The sequence below is a fragment of the Mustelus asterias genome, chromosome 7 (assembly GCF_964213995.1).
Source record: "Mustelus asterias chromosome 7, sMusAst1.hap1.1, whole genome shotgun sequence".
Classification (NCBI taxonomy): Eukaryota; Metazoa; Chordata; class Chondrichthyes; order Carcharhiniformes; family Triakidae; genus Mustelus; species Mustelus asterias.
This window is the reverse complement of record NC_135807.1, coordinates 71,405,179-71,423,664: the sequence shown is the minus strand read 5'-3', so window position 1 is coordinate 71,423,664 and position 18,486 is coordinate 71,405,179. Positions and strand designations below refer to the sequence as shown.

General features: G+C 40.9%; 1 protein-coding gene across 21 annotated transcripts in view; it reads left to right on the top strand.

The window, feature by feature from the left end:
- Positions 1 to 18,486, top strand: part of unm_hu7910 (un-named hu7910) — a 217,059-nt gene that overhangs the window by 93,052 nt on the left and 105,521 nt on the right. For 17 of the 21 annotated variants that reach the window (XM_078216221.1, XM_078216218.1, XM_078216226.1 and 14 more), the window contains 9 exons: positions 838 to 906; positions 3,620 to 3,709; positions 8,913 to 8,966; positions 9,135 to 9,188; positions 11,723 to 11,770; positions 11,862 to 11,903; positions 11,986 to 12,036; positions 12,363 to 12,416; positions 15,760 to 15,804. In XM_078216221.1, the coding sequence (XP_078072347.1) occupies positions 838 to 906; positions 3,620 to 3,709; positions 8,913 to 8,966; positions 9,135 to 9,188; positions 11,723 to 11,770; positions 11,862 to 11,903; positions 11,986 to 12,036; positions 12,363 to 12,416; positions 15,760 to 15,804 (507 nt within the window). The remainder of the gene's footprint in view (positions 1 to 837; positions 907 to 3,619; positions 3,710 to 8,912; positions 8,967 to 9,134; positions 9,189 to 11,722; positions 11,771 to 11,861; positions 11,904 to 11,985; positions 12,037 to 12,362; positions 12,417 to 15,759; positions 15,805 to 18,486) is intronic. The other 4 variants (XM_078216230.1, XM_078216227.1, XM_078216240.1 and 1 more) reach the window with 2 other exon arrangements.

The following is an 18,486-nucleotide window of genomic DNA, read 5'->3' as shown; positions in this document are numbered from 1 at the left end:
ATCATGAGCAACAATTGACTTTTGTGCAGCCTCTTCCTTGACTTAACAGATTGGCGGCCACTTCTTTGTCTTGCATTGACATACAAGCACGACATGCATTATTCTATTGTTGCTCTTATTATTAGTTTCTATCGATACTGCATCTTCAGTTTTCCCTGTATTCATCCTTTTGGAGGCTTTGAATTATATTTACTGATGATGTTGTTCCACATCTTCAGCATTTTATATTTGCTTACCCCTAAATGACTCCAGATTAGCCCATGTTCTGTTTACTGCCACATTTTTCAATATTTGACTTCTGAGTCATTGAATATACATCTAGTTATAACATTTATTCCAAATGTACTTGCACAAAATAAAAGCATTTAAGCCTGTTCTTCATTGCCATCTCTGTAATCTGGCCCTTCTGTTCTATGTTGTGTTTCTATCACTTAAATAAATCTGTCCTCCTGTCTCTTGCTGAGTCCAATCATTTGTTCATCAGTATACAGCATTGTTGACCTGCGTAGAGTTTATGACCAGTATAAGTTGAATCATTGTTTCTGGTAGGTAGTGACATAGGAACAATTCAAGAGTGCCATTCACCTCCCTAAACTGAGTTAGAATTGAGAATCTAACTGACCTCTTTTTTTTTTTAAAAAACAATCCAGTCTGGAATCAGCTATTTCAATGTAGGTGTAGAATTATTTCTGGTTGTGTGGTTCAGTAAATACCAGGTAATGGATTATCAAAAATTTGAGGAGCATAAAATAAATGAAACAACCTTTTGTCTCATTGCAAGCTATTAAGTACAGGACTATTTAAATTGAAGCTGTTTGAACAAATACATTATTTTAGAGGCTGACAAAGAAGAAATACAATCAACTCCTTCAAGTGTGACTCAGGAGTCTCTCAAACCCATTCCAGGTAGGTTTTTTTACTCTTTGGAGCATAATATATTATTTCAGACATTGAGCAACATTAATACAGATTGAAGGAATAAATTCAATGAGATGCTAATTGATGTGATGCTTCTACACAAAAGTTGTATAATTAGTAAAGAATTCATAAGTTTGCTTTGCCTCTTGTAAAGGACCTCATGAACCCAGCCTATTTCAATTAGATGTGAAAGTGTGCTTGAATTTGCTGGTTTAGTTTTTGTAGGGTGGTGCTGAACAGACAAATGAGAGTGCGAAATAGTGATAATAGAGTTAGTACTTTTAACACAAAATATAAAAACTTCCCACCTTTTGCACGAGTTTAGGACAGGTCGTCAAAGGCTCGTTGAAGAGGTAGGGTTTGAGGAGAGAGAGAAGTGGGGAGGTTTTGAGAGAGCATTCCAGAGCATTGAGTCTTGGCAGGTAAAGGCATGGCTGATAGTGCTGAAGTAATAAGTGTAAGGTGCCATAATTGAAGGAGTGCGAATATTCAAGTGGGATGTAAGGCTGGAGAAGATTGCAGAGATGGGGAGGAGCGAGGCCATGGAGAGATTTGAATATTTTTAAATGGTCTCTTTTGTGGCACACCTCGATGTAGGTCAGGAAGGGTATGTGTGATCGTTTAACGGGATTTGTTATGAATTGGAAATAAGGTAAACAGAGGTTTGGTTTTCACTTGTAGTTTGGAGTGAGTATAAAAAGCCCAGCAATGTAATGATTTTAAAAACTCTTGGACTCTTTTTGTGGGAATTATGAAAAATTCAACCAAATAATAAATATACATAGGGGAATGAACAGGTATTTTGTGTCGGTCCTCACAGTAGAAGACACAAATAACATGCCAAAAATTGATGACAGGAAGGCTATGGCAGGTGAGGACCTAGAAACTATCATTATCATGAAAGAGGTAGCGTTGGACAAGCTAATGGGGCTAAAGATAGATAAGTCTCCTAGCCCTGATGGAATGCATCTCAGGGTACTAAAAGAGATGGCGGGGGAAATAGCAAATGCACTAGTGGTAATTGACCAAAATTTGCTGGAATCTGGGGTGGTTCTCGCAGATTGGAAAACAGCAAATGTGACGCTACTGTTTAAAAAAGGAGGTAGACAAAAGGCGGATAACAATAGGCCAGTTAGCTTAACTTCTGTTGTAGGGAAAATGCTTGAATCTATCGCCAAGGAAGAAGTAGTGAGACATCTGGATATAAATTGTTCCATTGGCAAGACGCAGCATGGATTCATGAAGGGCAGGTCATGTTTGACTAATTTGGTGGAATTCTTTGAGAACATTGCATGTGCAATGGACAGTGGGGAACCTGTGGATGTGGTGTATCTGGATTTCCAGAAGGCATTTGACAAGATGCCACACCAAAGACTGCTGCATAAGATAAAGGTGCATGGTGTTACGGGTAATGTATTAGCATGGATAGAAGATTGGTTAACTAACAGAAAGTAAAGAGTGGGGGTAAATGGGTGTTTTTCTGGTTGGCGATCAGTGACCAGTGGTGTATCTCAGGGATCAGTGTTGGGACCGCAATTGTTTACAATTTACATAGATAATTTGGAGTTGGGGGACCAAGTGTAGTGTGTCAAAATTCACAGATGACACTAAGATGACTGGCAGAGCAAAGTGTGCAGAGGACGCTGAAAGTCTGCAAAGGGATATAGATAGTCTTAAGTGAGTGGGCGAGGGTCTGGCAGATGGAGTACAATGTTGGTAAATGTGAGGTCATCCATTTTGGTAGGAATAACAGCAAAATGGACTATTATTTAAATGGTAAAAAATTGCAGCATGTTGCTGTGCAGAGGGACCTGGGTGTACTTGTGCAAGAATCACAAGGAGTTGGTTTGTAGGTGCAGCAGGTAATTAAGAAGGCAAATGGAACTTTGTCCTTCTTTGCTGGAGGGATGGAGTTTAAAAACAGCGAGATTATGTTGCAGCTGTATAAGGTGCTGGGGAGGCCACACCTGGCGTACTGTGTACAGTTTTGGTCTCTTTACTTGAGAAAGGATATACTGGCACTGGAGGGGGTGCAGAGGAGATTCACTAGGTTGATACCGGAGTTGAGAGGGTTGGCTTATAAGGAGAGACTGAGTAGACTGGGGCTATACTCATTGGAATTCAGAAGAATGAGGGAAGATCGAATAGAAACATATAAGATTATGAAGGGAGTAGATAAGATAGAAGTAGGGAAGTTGTTTGCACTGGCAGGTGAAACTAGAACTAGGGGGCATAGCCTTAAAATAAGGGGGAGCAGATTTGGGACTGAGTTGAGGAGGAACTTCTTCACACAAAGGGTTGTGAATCTGTGGATTTCCCTGCCCAGTGAAGCAGTTAAGGCTACCTCATTAAATGTTTTTAAGGCAAGAATAGATACATTTTTGAACAGTAAAGGAATTAAAGGTTATGGTGAGCGGGCGGGTAAGTGGAGCTGAGTCCACGAAAAGATCAGCCATGATCTTATTGAATGGCGGAGCAGGCTTGAGGGGCCAGATGGCTACTCCTGCTCCTAGTTCTTATGTTCTTAATCATATAGGGTATGCAAGAATTTGAGTTTAACTCTATTTTTATAAGCACCTTATTTGAAAGTACTAAAATAATAACCTTGGTCTTCAGAGTTGGCTTGATACAAGCTTTGAATTTTACCATTTATACAAGGTTTAGAAGCACACACAGATTTTTTTTTTTCATAATTATGTAGAAGAGCCCCTTAAAAAGGAAGAAGAATCAATAGAGAAACAGCCAGATGAATTTGATGCCGGGGATGAACATTCAGAAGATGGTGAAGCAGGTGAGCTTTTATAAACTATAATTTTTTTACACAGGTGAATTGGCACAAAATTCTCATTAGTCAGCATATTTCAACAGTGATGAACCCACATCTACAAGACGTTTAAGAAGTGAGCCGTTATTTTCCCAGGGTATTTTCCAGCAGGTTTATACAATGAGTACCAAATTGGGTGGCGTGTGGCACAGTGGTTAACACTGCTGCCTCACAGCGCCAGGTGCCCGGGTTCAATTCCGGCCTCAGGTGACTGTCTGTGTGGAGTTTGCAAGTTCTCCCTGTGTCTGCCTGGGTTTCCTCTGGGTGCTCTGGTTTCCTCCCACAGTTCAAAGATGTGCGGGGTAGGTGCATTGGGCATAATAAATTGCCCTTTAGTGTCCCAAGATGTGTAGGTTGGAGTGGTTAGCGAGGTAAATACTTGGGGTTACGGGTCTAGGGCCTGGGTGGGATTGTTGTTGATGCAGGTTCGATGGACTGAATGGCCTATTTCTGCATATGGATTCTATGATTAAAGTATATTTATTTTTATTCATTTATAGCTTGTGGGTATCACTGGCTTGGCCAGTTTTTATTGCCCACCCAAGTTCCCCATGAAAAGGTGGTGGTGAGCTGCCTTCTTAAACCATTGCAGTTTCTGAGTTGCAGGTACACCCAGAGTGCTGTTTAGGGAGGGATTTGCAGGATTTTGATTCGGTAACTGTGAAAGAACGGCAATATATTTCCAAGTCAGAATGGTGGGTGACTTGGCGAACCTCCAGGTGGTGGTGCAGACCAGCAAGATCCCAAGTTGATTTATTTGCTCGTACTTGCATTATTGGTCATGCTTGGATCTATGTGAGCAAATTTAGTTAGGGTTCCCTCTTGTCATCCAGGAGCCATTGCTGGAAAGTGATGTGGGGTATCAGAAGTGAGACACACTGCGGCAGGGAGAAGGAGAAGCCGTGAGAGACATGGGGAGGTGGGGGAGAGGAAAAGTGTGGAACAGTTGTTGGGGGGTTGGGGGGGAAGAGAGAGACAGATTTCTGCTTGTATCCATCTTAAATTAAGATTCCTTATTTTTAAACAGTGTCTCCTAGTTGTAGTCTCTCCTGGTATGGGAAACCTCCCTTCAGCGTTCACCCTGTTAATTTCCCTCAGAATCTTGTGTTTCAATAAGATCATCTCTCTTTCTTCTAAACTCCAATGGACACACACCCAACCTTTCCTGATAAGGTAATCCCTCTGAACTGCTGATGTATATTTTCTCAAGTAAGAAGGCCGAAGCTGTACACTACTCTAGAGGTGATCTCAACAATGTCCTATACTATTGTCGCAAAGCTTCCTTACTTCTCTTGCAATAAACAACATTACCTTCTTAATCACTTGCTGTTTGTGATTTGTGTACCAGGGCACAGAGACCACTCTTGTACTGAGTTTAGCAATCTTTCACTGTTTAAATAAGATACTGCTGTTCCATTCTTCTTGTGAAAGTGGACAAGTTCACATTTTCACCATCTGTCAATTTTTTGTTCACTATCTAAATTCCTTTGTAGTCTCTTTATATCGTCCTTATAATTTATTTTTCTACCTATCATGTCACCAGCAAATTTAGCAATCACACATTCAGTCCCTTCATCCAGCACAGATCCCTGTGGCACTCTTAGTTACAGCTTACTAACCCAAAAAAAATCCATTTATCCCTGCTTTCTGTTAGCCAACTAATCCTCTATCATGATGATATGTTACCCCTACACCTTAACCTCTTATTTTGTGGTGATTTTTGAAGTGGCATCTTGCCAAAAGCCTTTTGAAAATCCAAGTACGCCACATATACAGGTTCCCCATTATCCATGTTACTTAATTCCCCGAAGAACTCTAAAACCATGTTGACTCTGCCTGATTGCATTAAGATGTTGTAACTGCCCTGTTATAACCTCCTTGATGATATATTCTAGTATTTTCCTGTGACAAGTGTTGGGCTTACTGGCCTGTATTACCGGCTATCTGTCTTTTTTTGAAAGAGTTTCCAATCTGATGGGTCCTTTGCAGAATCAACAATTCAAGATAAAACCAAAAGTCTGTTGTGTAAATACAGGTTCATTATGGATGAATTTGGTTAAGGGAAAATAGTGTTTAATCGACTTGCTGGAGCTTGTTGAAGTGATAGAGAGGGTTAATGAGGGTAATTCTGTTGTTGTGGACGTGGCCTTCCAAAAGGCATTTGGTGTACACTACAGATGTGTGAGCAAAGTTAGAGCTCAAAGGGGACAGTAGCTACATGGATATAAAATTGAATAATAGGAGTCAGCGAGTGAAGGTAATGTGTGTTTTTCAAATTGCAGGAAGGTTTGTAGTTGAGTTTCCTAGGGGCTGATTTTGGGACCCTTGTTATTTTTTATGACTTGGTCTTGATATATGGGGCACTATTTCAAAATTTGCAAATGATATGAAACCTGGAAGTATTGTGAACTGTGATTAGATAGTGTAGAACTTCAAAAGATCATAGGTTGGTAAGGATAGGCAGGCAAATGAAATCTAATTCTGTGAAATGATTCATTTTGGTAGTAAGAATACAGAAAGACAATATAAAATAAAGGCTTGAATTCTAAAGGGGTGCAGTAGCAAAGAGAACCAGGTGTATCTGTGCATAAGGCATTGAAGGTGGCGGAAACAAAAATAGAAAACACTGGAAAATCTCAGCAGGTCTGACATCATCTGTGGAGAGAGAGAATAGAGCCGACATTTCGAGTCTGGATGATGGTGTCATCTCTCGCCAGAGTCAGACCTGATGAGATTTTCCAACATTTTCTGTTTTTGTTTCAGATTCCAGCACCCGCAATACTTTGTCCTGCCATCTTCAATAAAGGCAAATTGAGAGAGTGGTTAATAAAATGTACAGCATCATAAGCTTTATTGATAGGGGCATAGAGTACAAAAGCAAGGAAGTTATCTTTAACTTGTGTTGAAAATTGGTTCAGCCTTAACTGGTGTATTGTGTACAGTTCTGGGCACCATGTATTTGGAACTATGAGAGGATGTCAGAGAGAATGCAGAAAAGGTTCACGAAAATGGTTGTAGGAATGAGGAACTTTAGTTACGTTGGTTGGAGAGGTTGGGACTGTTTCCCTTGGATAAACGAAGATTGAAATGAGATTTATTAGTTATTCAAAATTGAGACTGTTCTCGACAGACTAGATAAGGAAAAAATGTTCCCTTTGGTGGAAGGATCAAGGCTAAGAGGACACAGGTTTAAAGGAATTGGCAAAAGAAGCAATGACCAGTCCAAATGCATCACTTCTCAGTTTTCTGGGTTGAATTCCATTGCCACTTTTCTGCTCACCTGACAAGTCCATTATTATCCTGTATTGTCTGCAAACTTCTTGATCATGCCCACTAAATTTATGCCTAAATCATTAAAACATACCACTAAAAGCACGGGACCTCGTCCTGAACCTTGCGGAACACCAATGGAAACAGCTTTCCAGTTGCAAAAACATCTTTCAAAAATTACCCTTTGAGATTTTATGTCCAGTTTGCAACATTTCCCTGATCCTATGGGCTTTTATTTAACCAGTCTGCCATGTGGGACCTTGTCAAAAGCCTTTCTAAAAATCAGTGTAGACTACATCAACTACACTACCCTCATCAACCCTCTTGAGTTTCTCGAGTAGGTGAGAGTTTCTGGAGTAGGTGAGAGTACTACCACTGAGCCAAGCTTAGCATGATGAAGAAAGGCTACACGAGTTCAGAAGTTAAAACAAGGAACTGGGTACTGTTCAGCATTAAGTGTTCTAGGTAGTCCTAAAGGAGATACAGTGCTCGTCAGGGAGAAGGAATTGATTATTGAAAGGCACAGTTATAAGTGGTCAAGAGGCATTGCAGACATCCACTGAAGGAAAAATAATATGAGAGGAGAGGTTGGGGATAGAATTAGATGATCAGAGAGATCGGAAGCTTGACGTGGTGGGGAGAAATGAACATTGTTTCTTTATTCCCAGGAAATGAAATACTGAAGTTCAAGTTTTGATATTCCTAAAGTATACAACAGGATACCTTGGTTTAATAACAAACATTGAAGTCTCACAAGCCAGATACTGAGTAAAGTGCCCTCTACAAAAAGTAGTACCATAATCCTGAATTTAGAGGAGTACCCCATTTTACAGTGAATTATATTTTTCATATCTCGCACCACTACAACTTTATAGTTTTATTTTGCAAATGTATGACGATAAGAATCTGAATTTAGACCGCCTTAAAAAAAAAGTTCCCATTAAAATTTCATTATTGTTGGGCAGGCAATTTGTTTAATGCATGGTGCCCAAATTGTTTTGCATGGCAATGGCTGTACAATCGGACATTGAGCCAAACCTTTGGTGACAAAAAGAGATAATACGCTGTAATTTTGGACAGAATAAAATCAGATTCAGGGGCTGCTTCAGGTAAACCATTCTTTAGACGGCTATTTTATGGATTTAACATGTTACACTCATTATAAACAAACTCTATGCAGTTCCAGAGACCACAGACCTGTTAAAACTTCACATAAAGTGGAAAATCTAAGGCATTGTAATCAGATCTATTCTACTTGGGAAGCAAGCACAGAATATTTTGCTGAAATTACTAAAAGTCCAAATGATAATTGCAAAATCAATTGATTTCAGATTTTGATCTGTAGAATGTAGTCTTAAGTGTAGTCTAGAATGTAGTCAGCACGGTAGCCAACACTGCTGCCTCACAACCCAGGTTTGACTCCAGCCTTGGGTGATAGTGTGTGCGGAGTTTGTCTGTTCTCCCCATATCTGCATAGGTTTCCTCCGGGTGATCAACTTTCCTCCCACACTCCAAAGATGTGCAGATTAGGGATTGGCCATGCTAAATTGCCCCTCAAGTATCCCAAGATGTGTAGGTTAGGGGGATTAGTGAGGTAAATACGTGGGGTTATGGAGATAGGTCCTGGATAAGACGTTCTGTCAGACTCATGTAGATTGTTGGGCTGAATGGCGGCCTTCTGCACTGTAGGAATTCTATGACCCTTCCTTTGTGGGCAGTCCATTTAATGCTGCATTGTCTCCACTGAATTGTACATAAATACAGATGCCCATACAGTGGTTTGTTCCTGAGCTTCCCATGCTTATTTTGGGGTGTTGAAGCTGAAATTTGTGTCCAGCTAAATCTGAGTTTGTAGTATATTTCTAATCTCCTAATCGAGGGTTTTGCTTTCCATTTGCAGAAGAAGTTAGACATGATGCAGTTGAATCTGAACCTGAAGAAGCAGACATTCAAGGTTTGTACTCCACACTTTAAATCGCCAATTTTAAGCATAGTGGCAGTATTCTTTTTGAATTTAAAATACTAGAAGAGACAGTGTATGAATGTGCAGAAACTTCAGGTTAGTAACTAAATTGGATGCTATATCTTGGGCTGTAAACAAATGAGTGTATCTTTCTTACAGGAGAGTCTGAGTATGTGGAAGATGAAAGAGTGTCGGAAAGCACAGAGATTCTAGGTACTTCATACTTTCTTTTATTCATGTCTATTTATTTAGTAAAATGTGGATTTGTCAATATGTCAGGTGGCACAGTGGTTAGCATTGCTGCTTCACAGCCCTAGGGACCCGGGCTCAATTCCCGGCTTGGTTCACTGTCTGTGCTGAGTCTGCATGTTCTCCCTATGTGGGTTTCCTCCGGGTGCTTCGGTTTCCTCCCACAGTCTGGAAGACTGTGCACTGCTAAATTCTCCCTCAGTGTACTCGAATAGGTGCCAGAGTGAGGTAACTAGGGGATTTTCACAGTAACTTCATTGCAGTGTTAATGTAAGCCTACTTGTGACACTAATAAATAAATGTCAGCACTACATGATGTTGGATAATGGAATACTATAATAGTGGCTTTGAAGCTCTGATTTTCCATCAAAAATACATCCTTTTGACTGTGGCACTGTGGAAAGTTGCTAAACAGCACAAGGTAGATCCCAATGCCAAGATAAGATGAGTAGCAATTCAGTTAATTTGTTTGTCCACCCAGCAGAGAAAGATGCAAGAGACACAGACTCAAAGAAAGTAATTGTACTCGAGGGATTAAGTTGTACATGGTATTAGACTGGATGAATAAAGTGTAAGTTACAGTAGGAGTGTTCACACCTGCAGTACCTGGTTTGAGTCCTGAGAAGCGACCCCTGAAGTGTTGACAGTTTTAAGATATCAAATTGGAAAGAGCTGTCCTTGGTGCTATTATCTCATTGGTGAATAATTGCTTGTCTGCTCTTTCTCATCTATTGGAGATCAGATGTTATAAATTTGCTAGTTTTTCCACAAATAGGAGACGGTGGCACAGTGGCATTGTCACTGGACTAGTAATCCAGAGACCCAAGGTAATGCTCTGGGGACCCAGGTTTGAATTCCACCGTGGCAGATGGTGAAATTTCAATTCAATAAAAATCTACTATTAAAAGTCAAATGATGACAATGAAACCATTGCTGATTGTCGTAAAAACCCATCTGGCCCTGGGAAGGAAATCTGCCATCCTTACCTGGTCTGGTCTACATGTGACTCCAGATCCACAGCAAGGTGGTTGATTCTGAAAATGCCCTCTGAAATGACTTGGCAAACCACTCAGTTCAAGGGCAATAAATGCTGGCCCAATGAGTAGAAAACAAAAAGTAATAATGTTCACTGGCTCTTGTTATCAACGATTAAACATATAGAATAACCAGTACTAGTCAAATCATTCAACTGGATGAGTTGTCGCTTATCTTGCACCCATATGTCCTTGAAGGAGGTAATCCCTCAGAGACAAAAATATTGCAGATGCTGGAAATCTGGAATAAAAACTGAAAATACTGAGCAGGTCTGGCAGCATCAGTATAAAGAGGAACAGAGTTAAAGTTCCAGATCTTTGACTTTTCATCAGAACTGCACCAATAACTATGAAAGATCACAGACCTGAAACATCAGCTCTGTTTCTCACCACAGATACTGCTAGACTTGCTGAGTATATCCAACATTATCTGTTTGAACCTCTAACAGAACAGTTGCTTATGCAAAGAGACCTCATTGAATGCTTATCTGTCTCGCAAACAAAACTGACTTTTCTATTGAGCGTTCCATTGGAAAAGAAACACATATTTCGAACCTTTTAAGGGAAAATCACTCAAAAGTAAAGTTGATAAAGAATCTATCTGTTCCTTTACACTTCCATTGTCTACCATTCCTACGAATGTGGGGTCAATCACACTGACGTTCTACCTCCACACTCTATCTCTGCTGCCAGATTACTAGGGTGATATTGTCTTCAATAAGCCAACATTTCCTTTGGTTAAATATTGGGAAGATTGTCATTGGCGGAATATATCTGCACAGCCCATCATTCATTCTATTTTCCTCTCTGAGGCTGATCCAGACTGTTTACAAATTTGACATCAAATTTGGCCCAAGCTAAGCTTTTAACTCTTTCCCAAAAGCACCACCTAATTCCACCTGTAATATCACCTCCTTTGCCCCTATCTGGGATTACTTGCCACGAAGAGCATCATTTGCTCCTTTGACAACTTGAGAATTGACTATTCCACTGCTCTTCCAGCTGGCCTTCCATTCACTTTCTGTAAATTTCAGTTCATCCAAAATGCTTCTGACCGTTGGCTACCCTTCCCCAAAACACCGGGGTTGTCAGATCATTTGAAACTTTCAATACTGAGATTGATACTTTGTGGGGTAAGGAAACTAGGGATGTGGAGCCAAGGTTTTTCCTGTTGCCATCATTGGTGGTTGCACCTTTAGTCATCTAGGCTCATGTTTTCAAAATCTCTGCCATCCAGTATTCTCCTTTAAAATCCCACCTTTTTTTAACCAAACATTTGATTAACCCATCATAATGGCTACTTATGCTGCTTGACATCCATTTTTTTTTGTGTCTGTGTGAAGAACCTTGGGACATTTGACAGCATTAAGGCATCATATAAAGTCTTGTTGAGTGAAGTTGATGACTATAGGCAACGTTCAGGCTATTGTACCCAAGTTATTGATTAGTATCTATTACTTTCAGAGGATTCTGGACCAGAAGTTGCAGATGTATCTGAAGACAAAATTCCAGGTAGTTATTATGTGTCTACTATCTCCATAGTAACCATTAAAAGTGTGAAGAAAAGTTTCTAAAGTTATGGAAACACTTAATTTCCTTCCAGAATCAGAAACTAGAGAGGAAGAACTTGATGACGTTGTTTCAGGTTTGTGTCTACCATTTATAATGCTAACTCTAACCATTGACTACATGCTCAATCTATTAACAGAAAGCTATTTGTGTTGTAGATGAAGCTGAGCTTGAGCCTGAAGAGGTCGTTTCTGAACGAGATGATCCAGGTATGTACCGTGACTGGTGCTGTACCTGAGGTCACTTAGCATGGAATACATCAATTTGTTTTTTATTTCTGTAACTCTAAATATAAGAAACATTTAACTGACATTTGAGAGGAAAGTTGACATTCTTGTTAAGAGTCCCCTGCCAATTTGAAGAAAATTGGTTCCTAATCTGTTTTCAGAATAGATTTATTTGAATAGGGGTGAAATTACTAAGGGATTTTGCAATGAACTTCTTTCATTATCATTTAATGAAACCACTACATAAATGGTTTATATATTTAGGCAATGTTGCTTTGACCTTCATTCCATTAGATTTTTTTTTTCAGGATTGTATGAATCTTATTTGGAAGAGGATTTCTCTGATCAAGTGGACTTTGAAGGTGGAAAGTTTGTGCTTATTTATTTGCTGCAAAGTTTTTTTTGCGTTCAGTAGTTGACAGTTATTGCTTCTGATGTGAAGGAACCTGGGCTGTTTGTTTCGGTATGCCAAGTGAAAGTTTTATTTTGCTAATGGGGCATGTCGAAAATACTACTGTGCCATTCTTATCACTGACTTTTCTCTCAAAATATTGAAATGGATAAATAGATTCAAAATTCTTTTAGGAAATGGTATCCTTGACATTTCAAAATGCAATTTCTATGTTTTAATCTTTTTAAAATGGATAGTTACTTGTTTTGTACGTGAATGTCTTAACAAGAAAATCAATGCAAGAGTAGCAGCAATCTTATTAGGTGCGGCTGAGGCAGTGACACAAGGATTTGAACAATAAGGAAGGTGGCAGTGTAACTGGACTAATAATGCAGAGGACCAGGCTAATACTCTGGGTACATGGGTTCAGACCCCACCATGGCAGGTGATGGAATTTAAATTTAATTAATAAATCTGGAATTAAAAGGCTAGTCTTGTCAAAGTGACCATGATTGTTGTAAAAACCCATCTGGTTCTCCAATATCCTTTACGGAGGCAATTCTTCTATCTTTACCTGGTTGGGCCTGCGTGTGACTCCATACCCACTAACGTGATGACTCTTCTGGCCTGAAATGGCCTGGCAAGCCACTCTGTTGAATCCAACCACAATGAAGTTTAATAAAAGGAATGTAACCGGATACACCATCCAGTGTCGATTGAAGCGTTGAAAAAGACAACGCCACACCCATCCCTGGTGACCCTACAAAGCTCTCTTTACTAACCATTGTGTCACTGCACTATGACGAAGGGTCATCCAGATTTGAAACATTGGTTGTATTCTCTCTCCACAGATGCTATTAGACCTGCTGATTTCTTCAGCATTTTCTGTTTTCGTTCCTCCTTACTAACATCTGGAGGGTTGTGCTAATTAGCAGAGCTGTACCACAGGCTAGTCAGAAAACAGCCTGACATTGTCTGTAATGTATGATTCCATCAGTATGACTATGTTCCAGTTATAACTATCACCTTCCCTAAGGTGCTGGTACAGTGATATACAGTCAGGAGGAAGTAACCTTGGGAGTCCTCAGCATGGTCTCTGGACCCCATGATGTTTCATGGCATCAGGGCAAACGGGCAAGGAAACCTGGTTACCACCTGCTGTTTCACCCCACCCCAGCCTCCCAGCTGATGAATCAGTGCCCCTCCATGTTGAACACCACTTGGAAGAAATGCTGAGAGTGATAAGGGAAAAATGTACTCTGGGTGGAGATCTGTCCATTACCAAGAGTGGCACGGTAGTACCACTGCTGACCGAGCTGGCCAAGTCCGAAAGGACATAGCTGCTAGATTGAGTCTGTGGCAGGTGGTGAGGGAACCAATGAGAGAAAAACCTACTTGAGCTCTTCTTCACGAATCTACCTGCTGCAGATGGATCTCTCCATTACAGTATTCGTGGGCGGCACGGTAGCACAGTGGTTAGCACTGCTGCTTCACAGCTCCAGGGACCTGGGTTCGATTCCAGGCTTGGGTCACTGTCTGTGTGGAGTTTGCACATTCTCCTTGTGTCTGCGTGGGTTTCCTCCGGGTGCTCCGGTTTCCTCCCACAGTCCAAAGATGTGTGGGTTAGGTTGATTGGCCATGCTAAAATTGCCCCTTAGTGTCCTGAGATGAGTAGGTTAGAGGGATTAGTGGGTAAATATGTATGGATATGGGGTAGAGCCTGGGTGGGATTGTGGTCGGTGCAGACTCGATGGGCCAAATGGCCTCTTTCTGCACTGTAGGGTTTCTATGATTCTATTGGTAGGTGATGTCCCACCTGCACATTGAACGTACCTTACATGTTGTGTGGCACTACAGCTGTACTAAATGGGATAGATTTCAAACAAATCTAGCAGCTCAAAACTGGGCATCCATGGGGAACTATGGGCATCAGCAGCAACAGACTTGGATACAACCACGATCTGTAACCTCATAGCATGGTATATCCCCAACTCTGCCATTACCATTAAGTTGGAAAATCAACCTTGTTCAATGAAGAGTGCAGGAGGGTATGTCAGGAGCAAGAATAAACATAAGTCAGAATGAGGTGTCAACCTAGTGAAGCTACAATACAGGATTGGTTGCACAATGGCAGCAGTGTACAAGATGCACTGAGGTTGGTGGGCCTGACTCAATCAACCCTGCCTCTGCTTGCCTGGAGCAAAAATATTTTGTTACTGTGAGTGGGGGTGGAGCGGGGGGGGTGGTGTTGTCCTGCCTCAATAGTGAAAATCCGGTCCACTGTGTTGCTCATTGATCTGATTAGCTAAGGCGGTAGATAGCTGTTTGCCCTGTTCACACAGTTTCCCTATAAGACACTGTGCCATTTGGGCTCTCTAATTCATAGTAGATTCCAGTACAAACTCTCAATGTCCGAGTCGAAGGGTAATAAGACCATAAGACATAGGAGCAGAATTAGGCTAGTCGGCCCATCGAGTCTGCTCTGCCATTCAATTATGGCTGATATTTTTCTCATCCCCATATTCCTGCCTTTCCCCATAACCCCTGATCCCCCTATTAATCACAAACTATCTATCTCTGTCTTAAAGACACTCAATGACCTGGCCTCCACAGCCTTGTATGGCAAAGAGTTCCAGAGATTCACCACTCTCTGGCTGAAGAAATTCCTCCTCATCTCTATTTTAAAGAATTGTCCCTTTAGCCTGAGTTTGTGCCTTCTGGTTCTAGTTTTTCTTACTAGTGGAAACATCCTCTCCATGTCCACTCTATCCAGGCCTCGCAGTATCCTGTAAGTTTCAATAAGATTCCCACCTCAACTTTCTAAACTCCAACAAGTACAGACCCAGAGTCCCCAACTGCTCCTCATCTGACAAGTTCTTAATTCCAGCGACCATTCTTGTGAACTTCCTGTGGACCCTTTCCAAAGCCAGCACTTCCTTCCTGAGACATGGGGCCCAAAACTGCTCACAATACTCCAAATAGAGTCTGACCAGAGCCTTATACAGCCTCAGAAGTCGATTCCTGCTCTTGTATTCTAGCCCTTTCGACATGAATATGAAGATTGCATTTGCCTTCCTAACTGCTGACTGAACCTGCATGTTAACCTTAAGAGAATCTTAAACAATGACTCCCAAGTCCCTTTGTGCATAAATAGCTTTGTAATAAATGGCTGGTGCTTCTCATTTGCAAGTAGGAGTGAAATTTGGCCCATACTCTAAATTGAACAAACCTATGTATACATTCTTAGGGATTGACTAGCTCTGGATTATCAGTTATATTTATGCCACCTGTTAAATACTTTATTTTATTTGCAGATGAAATAGCAGAGGAGCTGCCAATGAGTGATGAGTTCATTGAAGGTATATCTTGACTTGTAGCTCAAATTGTAGGACAATTTTCCACTATTGTCCTATTAGCTAATGATTATTATGTTGACGTGATGATGTTGTTACATAGTAGAGATCTTTTACACTGTTAATGGTAAATTGGATTATACACGGTCTTACAATTAGTGGGCGGCACAGTGGTTAGCACTGCTGCCTCACAGCACAGGGACCCCTGTTCAATTCCAGCCTTGGGTGACTATGTGGAGTTTGCACATCCTCCTTGTGTCTGTATGAGTTTCCTCCAGGTACTACAGTTTCCTTCCACAGTCCAAAACTGTGCAGGTTAGATGGATTGGCCATCACCAATGCACAGGGTTATGGGGATAGGGTGGGGGGGGGTTGAGCCCAGACAGAGTGCTCTTTCGGATGATCGGTGCAGAATCAGTGGGTTGGATGGCCTCCTCCTGCACTATAGGGATTCTGTGGACTCTATGTAATACACAATGTATTATAGCAAATCTTGCATGGTATTGTGCATGGAGAAAAATGATTGAATCTCTTCCCTTTAATTTTGTTTCCTTTCCAGTCAAATTATTTTATTGTTTGCCTACCATCTGACTTTTGCTCTTTCTTTCTGTTATATACTCTCTCCTTTACATTCCCTGACCACTGCATCATAGATAACAATTTCTCTCATTGTTTCTAACTCCTATTTCTATAAGTCTCACCACCTTTTCTTGTCACCAGTGTCTGTGTAGCTTTCAAACATGTTCCTTATTGATTTGGCCAATGAAATGGAAATTGGCAGTGGCACACTAACCGTGCATATACTAATTGAGAGATCCAAAGCCAGACTGCAGTTGGCCCTTCATCTTTGGGAACTCTATAACAATTTTTTTGTGAGCTGACAATGTCCATTGCAATTTTTAAGCAGCTCAGACATTTTATATAATTTAATATCCAGGTCACTTACCTTGCCAGCAGGGGCCCTAAGATAAATCCTGAATGGATCTATAAAAGCTGGTGTAATGAAGATCAATTTTTACCCTCAATATCCTAGTTCTTGCTGTCATTTTTAAAGCTAAAGGTACACACAATTAAGAGATGACTTTTATTAGGCTGGAAGGGAAAGTGAGCAGAGACTGTGGCAGAGTCCATTGAGAAAAAAGTGAGATTCAAACTGAGCGATCCTAGGTGCAATTGCTTAAGCTTAGCGTTGAGGTTGAAAATTAAGGGGGACTAACTAGGCAGAAGGGAGTGGGGATGAGGGTTGGACTTGTAAGATATTGTGGGGTATAAAAGCATTGCAACTGGATTGTAATTTGGGACTATGAGTTTTACAGTGCTGTGTCTAATAGCACTTGTGTGGGGGAACTTTGTTTTTGGAATAAAGGAAGTATGGGCTTGAAGCATTGAGGTGAGAGGGGGGATAAAGGAGCACTGTGGACAAATCTGAGTAAGGAAGTTGGCAGTTGGGCGAGTAACTAGTTTATGGAATAAAATGGGACTGTGTTTTGGAAGGTCAGAACTAGTAACATTTGGAAGGGAAGGAAGAATTAAAGATGTCGGGCTGGAAGGAATTTTAAGTACAGAAGGACTCGGAGTATAGGTTCTGAACCAGGACTTAGTTGGATCATGAATGGAGCATAGATGCCACATAAAGTTGGTTACTGCATTCATAACTCAAGTTTGAAGAAAAGGAACAACTGAAGAGACTGAAATTCTTAGATGAGAACAGACCAAATTTGCTGAAAGATGAGCAGCACGGTGGCACAGTGTTTAACACCGCTGCCTCACTGCGCCAGGGACCCGGGTTCAATTCCGGCCTCAGGTCACTGTGTGTAGTTTGCACCTTCTCCCCGTGTCTGCGTGGGTTTCTTCCGGGTGTTCCGGTTTCCTCCCATAGTCCAAAGATGTGCGGGTTAGGTTGATTGGCCATGCTAAATTGACCCTAGTGTTAGGGGGTTAGCATGGTAAGTATGTGAGATTACGGAATAGGGCCTGGGTGGGATTGTGGTCGTTACAGACTCGATGGGCTGATTGGCCTCCTTCTGCACTGTATGGATTATATGATTCTATTCTATGAGAATTGATAAAATGGAACATGCATCTCTTAAGAGGGGCAAGGCTTGGCGGTTTTAAATTTTGTTTGAGCAAACTATTTTTCCCTCTGCTAATTAGTCTGCTTAAGCACACTATTGTCAAACAATGTGTTCTTGAATGTTTGAATGTCTTCAATTCACTTTTCAACAGTTTGTTTTGATGCTGATGATATGAACTGTGTAATTCAGTCATTCTGAAATTATTTTTCAATGTTTAGGCTTAAAAATTAATTCGTATTGTTTGTCCGTCTTGTCTCTGCTTGCTATCTCCCCTTCCTTCTCTCTCTCTCTCTTGTTTCTGGCTCGAATTCTCCCAAATTAGAGTTGTCTTGTCTCGTCTCATCCAGAAATAGTTTCTTGGCTAGGAGGAGGGGCAGATTGGGAATGACTTCTGGCATCAGGTTGGATTGAATTGCAATTAACTTGGACAGGTCAGGACACTCTGACCAGATTGTCACAGCTTTTATCAGAAGGAGTGGGTTGGGCTGAAATGATGTGTGGATGTTCTGTGATTTATATCAGCTGTAGGCAGTTGAGGGGAATTGAGGGATTTTTCCTAAAAACCAAAAGTTCAATATAATTTGAAGTTGTACCAGGCTCTTATTTTTCAACT